The sequence below is a fragment of the Marmota monax genome, unplaced genomic scaffold (assembly GCF_021218885.2).
Source record: "Marmota monax isolate L192 unplaced genomic scaffold, Marmota_monax_Labrador192_F-V1.1 WCK01_AAM20220418_F8-fsc00033, whole genome shotgun sequence".
Taxonomy (NCBI): domain Eukaryota; kingdom Metazoa; phylum Chordata; class Mammalia; order Rodentia; family Sciuridae; genus Marmota; species Marmota monax.
This window is the reverse complement of record NW_026694282.1, coordinates 5364352-5370351: the sequence shown is the minus strand read 5'-3', so window position 1 is coordinate 5370351 and position 6000 is coordinate 5364352. Positions and strand designations below refer to the sequence as shown.

General features: G+C 38.0%; 1 protein-coding gene across 3 annotated transcripts in view; it reads left to right on the top strand.

The window, feature by feature from the left end:
• The first annotated feature begins 206 nt into the window (after nt 1-206).
• The window catches only part of Haus6 (HAUS augmin like complex subunit 6), a 40389-nt gene continuing 34595 nt past the window's right edge, over nt 207-6000 (top strand). For all 3 annotated transcript variants that reach the window (XM_058586375.1, XM_046467355.2, XM_046467354.2), the window contains exons 1-2: nt 207-599; nt 4388-4483. In XM_058586375.1, coding sequence (XP_058442358.1) covers nt 472-599; nt 4388-4483 — 224 coding nt within the window. In that variant the 5' untranslated portion in view covers nt 207-471. The remainder of the gene's footprint in view (nt 600-4387; nt 4484-6000) is intronic.

Sequence of the window (6000 nt, the reverse complement as noted above, 5' to 3'; positions counted from 1 at the left end):
ATAATCATACACAAGTAGTAGGAATCCCAAACATCAAGGACTGGAAAGGCGCGGGCACGGGGACAGTCCCTACCCGCGACGCATTGTGGGCCTTGTAGTTTCCCGCTGGGAGTGAACGGAAAGGCCGGGAATAGGGCGCGTTGCACGGCGGGAGATACAGTTCTCCAAGGAAGTCCCTCCTCCCCCGGAAGTTAGGCGGAGTCGGCGCACTCCGCTCTTCCTGAAGCGCTGGAGTCGTAGTTTGTGGTGTCTTCACTTAGGCCGCGGTGGCCGCGCTGTCTTTCGACGCTCGTTTTTTCAGAGTCCTTTCGGCCATTTGAGACGAAATGGCTCCGGGCTGGAAAGCAGCGGGCGGTGGCAATGGAGGGGACCTCACTACATCAGGCTGAGGGTAGGGAGGGATATTGAGGGCCCTCACAGTCGCTTGAGCCGGCCTTTTCTTCCTTTGAAGTCACTGTAACTACCGTGAGGATGAGCTCTGCCTGGAGCGCTTCTTTTGAGAGGCAGCATCTCTGGATGTATCTGCTGGCGCTCGGATTCGAGCCGGGCCCGGCTACCATCGCCTGCGGAAAGATCGAGTCGCACACACACCTCGGAGTGTAAGGAGGCGGGGACCCAAGGGGCTGAGGGAGCCTGAGCCGGGAGACTTATGGGTGGCCCGCTTTTCCCCAAACCCCCGGATCGATGAATCCGAGGCGGTTGAGCGGTTACTATGTGCCTGGCACTGGCTAACAAGCCCCCGCTTCCGATTTCTGCCGGCTGGTGGCAGAGACTGACACTATCAGTTATCTACCAGTGGCTTTGTAGAAAGGTAGTCTGAAGTTGGGGTAACCCTCTCTGGATGGTGGAGGTGGATGGTCTGTGAAATGGTGGGAGGAGGGGCGAATTGGTAGTGGAAAGGTGTGGGAAATGGGCATGCAAAGGTCTCTAGTACTCAAGGGAGCCTTTGACGGTAGTTAACTTTGTAACTTTTGCTTTTTGAATTAGGAAGCTAAGGCATGCCACAGTTGGCAAAAAAACAAACGAACAACAACAACAAAAACCCCACACAGTAGAAATGGGCATTAAAATAAACAATATAATTCCCTTCCTTTACTTTTGCCAGTTTTGTTATGGTTATGACCATGACAGTAAATACTTTGTTTCTATGTCTTTGTCTTAGTAATTTTAGACAGTATCTGTTATCTTCCCCGCTGAAGGCCAAGAATTTGGGACACATTGGCCATCTCTTACCCTTCACAATCTTTTTGATAATTGTAAATGATTTCAATTCATCTAGTTGCCATGTTTTAATAATGTGCTTAGATTTGATTCATCAATCTCAAAAATCTATGATTCTCAACTATGTAATTTCAAAATGAATGTAGCTGTTATTTATAAAATAATTGGTTCGTTTATCTTTCCATCTTCCTTTTCTGCCTTCCCCTTCTTGACTTTTTTTTTTCAGTTGTATTTTGACTTTTGCTATCAAAGTGTAGAGCTGTAATTAAGTTTTGTTTGGTTACTGTTTAGAAGTTAGAAGTTAATGCTATTAACATAAATGAAGGGCTTTGAATAGAAATCTATTCTAAAAACTGTTAATAGGTAGTATTTATCAGGTTATGATAGTGTCTTTATTAATAAATACTTCATTTATTTCATATGATTTGATGCCCTATAACACAGTCTCATTTTTTTCTGAACTGGCAGAGGCACTTGAAGCTTCTTCAGGGGTTCCATCACTGAGAATGGCTTTTGTTATCCTTCTTTCCAGTGTTTTGGCCGTCTTAATTTTCTCTTTGGTTTATCCATCAATGCAATTGCATTCTGCCTTTGAAAAATTTAAAAAATGTCAGGTTCTGGTCCAGTGATGGCAGTTTTTATTTTTCCCTCTCAACACAGATGTTTTTTTCCCCTACGTTATTAGAGTTGTTTTTGTCTGTTATTGGAGGGGATCTGTCATTGTGTAACAGATGTCTCCTGTAAAATAGTTTAAACATGAATGTAGCATCACATTTACTTTAAAAATGTTTTAATTTTTTTATTTGCTTATATGGCAAAATTCTTTTTGGTTTGCAATTCTGTAAGATTCTAGTTGGGTGAGCATATAGTTGCTTAACCATTTCCTTATAAAGTTAAACATGGTATTAATATATGACCCAGCAGTTCCATTGCATAGTATTTGCATTTTGAAAAGATCATGCTTGTTGCTTTACAGAGACTGGGTTAGAGAGAGAAGTTGGGCTTCATAGTTACCTATCTAGGCCTGAACTAAGGTGGCAGTGGGAATGGAAAGAAGTGAGATAATTTTTGTTCATTCAACAGGTTCAATTAATTTTTTTCATTCATTATTTTTTTGGGAATCAAACCCAGGGAGCCCTGCAGGCTAGCTGAGTGCTTTAACACTGATCTACATTCTCAGCCCTCTTAAAAAAAAAAAAAAAAAAAAAATTGAGACTGTGTCTTGCTAAGTTGTTAGGGCTGGCCTAAACTTGCAACCTTCCTGCCTCAGCCTCCAGAGTAGATCACAGGCATGAGCCACCATAAATAAATATCAACAGATATTTATTGAATTTGATATGATATTGGACCTGGGTGTACAGTGGTGAAGAGAATAGATGTAAACTTTTCTTAATAAATTTTAAGTCTAGTTGAGTGAATAAATCTACAATAAATGTCTTATTAGAGATTACGGTAAGTGTCACAGACAAGAACAGTGTCTTCTGTGAGAAAAATAACAGATTTCGGAGATGATAAGGAAGTAGAATAGATGGAGCTTCATTTGTATTGCTTGAGGAATACAGACCTTCTAGAGACAAAAGAGTTTGACATATGGATAGGAATGGGAAGTTAAGCACGAAAATAGTAATACTAAGTTAAAAATTTACTTGATTTGATTCCTTGGAAATATATTTGATGCTTTGCTTTTCGTGTTAACTTTTTTTTTTTTTTTGGTGGTGTTGTAGTAGATAAAACCTGGAGCCTTCTATATGTTAAGCAACAGTTCTATCACTGAACTATACCTTCAGCTTTTATATTAACTCTTGATTTCTTATAGCTGTGTGACATTTCTTATGGGTTTAGTGGGTCTTTCGTTTTTGTTTTTTTTCATATGTGTGTGTGTGTTTTATGCTTTGTTTTGATTAATTAGGGAAACTGGAACAATAAAAACTTAGTGGATTTGCTAGCATTATATCATAAGGATGGTTCTGGGAATAAAATCTAGTTGTAAAAACCCTGGACTTGGGGAGCTGGGGATAAGTCTGGCATGCACAAGGCCCTGAGTTCAATCCCCAACACCACAAAAAAAAAAAAAAAAAAAAGAGAGAGAGAGAGAGAGAGACCCTAGATTTGGGTTTTGGGTCATGGACATATTCAAGTCAGTACTTTCCTACACACACACACACACACACACACACACATATTTATTTTTTCTTTTCCTTATTTGGTACCTGGGATTGAGCCCAGGTGTGCTTAACCACTGAGCCACGTCCCCAGTTTGTTTATATATATATAAATTTTATTTAGAAACAGGGTCTCCCTAAGTTGCTGAGGGCCTTGCTATGTTGCTGAGGCTGGCTTTGAACTCTCAATTCTTCTGCTTCAACCCCCCAAGCTGCTGGAATTATAGGAGTGCACTGCTGCGCTGGGCTGATTATGTTTTTTTTTTTTTTGGTACCGGGGATTGAATTCAGGGGCCACTGAGCCACATCCCCAGCCCTATTTCGTATATCAGAGACAGGGTCTCACTGAGTTGCTTAGCACCTTGTGGTTGCTGAGGCTGTCTTTAGACTCACAATTCTCTTGTCTCAGCCTCCCAAGCCACTGGGATTACAGGCAAGTGCCACTGCGCCTGGCTGGGCTGGTTAGTTTTGAACAAGTATATTAATTTCTCTAAATTTAAGTTCCTCCACTGTGTAATGAGGTTAAACTACTATCTATTACCATTAGGATTAAATAAAATAATGCATGTTAAAGCTAACAGCATAAGACTTAACCTTATGTGCTAGTGAAAATTAGATGAATTACTACCTGTAAAAGGCTTAAAATAATGCCTGAGAAAAATGAAATATTAAAAAAAATTATCTATTTTTTATGTTATTTATTGATTGTTGGTTGGTATTGTCTTCATATCAAGGTTTTCCTTCCCTTTCTGTAGAATGTTTTCACTGCAATAAAGCAAGGCCGGTTTTCTTCTATTGGATTTGTGTTTTCAGAATCAGGAATAAAAATTTGTATGTTCTGAATCGGTTATAAAATGTACATGACTGAAAAATTAATTTGCCTTGACCTCTTGAAGAGAATGAAAAAATATTAACTTGTGTCAAACTCTTACACAGCTTTTGATGCTGTTTTATTAATCATTTCCTTTTTCTCTTCCTACTTCTTTTTAATTTTAAACCACTAGGAATATGTTTGATAAACTGAACCGAGATGCCTTTCAAATAGTTTCTTATTTTTTGTTTCAAACGCTGGACCAGTCACTCACCAAAGAAGTTTTTAAGTAAGGAAAAATTATTTATTTCATTTTATTTTCTTGATGTAAGCCAGAATTTTAACTTGTTGAAGATTAACTATTGTTTTGAATGGATATTGCAAAATTCAGGTTTGAGTCTTAGAAATTTAGTGCTTAACTTTGTGTGTGTGTGTGTGTGTGGTACTGATGGTTGAACCTAGAGATGCTTTACCACTTGAGCTATATGCCCAGCCCTTTTTTATTTTTTATAACATATAATATATTCATAGAAAAATTAAGTATACGTAGGGGAAAAAGACAAAGGATGAAATGTCAACAGTGATACTGTCAGATTGGTGGGTTTAGGAATTAGATATACTTCCTTACCTTTTCTAGTATTTCTTGAAATGCTTAAAACAAGCCATAAGGTTTTAATCGGTAAAATTTTTGAAAATGTATTTTTATTTGGCAAAGCCCTATACCGTAATGATAGGGATTTCAAAGAAGTGTTTCAAATATACCCGCTTTTCTGGACACTTAAAACTTATAAATGAAGGTAAAAGGTTAATAGTAAATTATACAAAATGAATGTAATGTCCGAACCCTGGATTTATTTGTCAAACATATTCCTTATGTTTATTTTTATATGTTGCCAATGGTGGCCTTGAAATTGCAATCCTCCTGCCTTGCCTCCTGAGTTGCTGGGACTACCAGCCATGTGTGCCACATACGGCAATGTTTAACTTTTATATATATGGGTGATTGTTTTGGGTACTTACCTTAAAATCATTATGTATTTCATAGGTAATATAGGTTTTGTTTCATAAAATTAGTTCCTAACAATCTTCATGGTCTTAATTAGCAAAATAATTAACTGATACCAGTCTGTTTATAAATTTAATTTTGCCCCCCATCCCCTTTTGGTACAGAGGATTGAACCCAGGGCTCTTAACCACTGAGCCACATCCCCATCCCTTTTCAATATTTCATTTAGAGATAGGATCTTGCTGAATTGCTTAGGGCCTTGCTAAGTTACTGAGGCTGGCTTTGAACTCACGATCCTACTGCCACAGCCTCTCCAATCACATGTGCTGCTGCACCCAGCTTGTCCTATTTTTTAAGTTAATTACCCCAAGCCTTACTACTTCTATAGGCAGTGTTATTTATTTTGTCTATTTTAACTTTCCAGTGCTCTGTAAATCCTTAATATTTTGTTCAGTGATATGTTCTAAAGTGTCAGTTGTTATAGGCAAAAATCATTGCTGTTAAGTTTAGCCTGTGCTAAGTTTAAGATGATTGTAAAAATGTAAACACCCAGTAGTCTAAGTTCTAAGTTATTTTGTATGTAATTTTGAGTTTTTTCTGTCTGAAATAATGTTCAGATTGTGTTAATATTTATATTGTGCTGTCAAACATTTTACATAGAAACCACAAATAAATTAGAATAAATAAATCTCTAGCAATCATACTCTCATGCAGTCCTTCTCCTTCGCTCATCATGTAGATACATTAAATTTTTTTCCTTTAATATCTTCTCCCTTTTGGGCTGGGGATGTGGCTCAAGC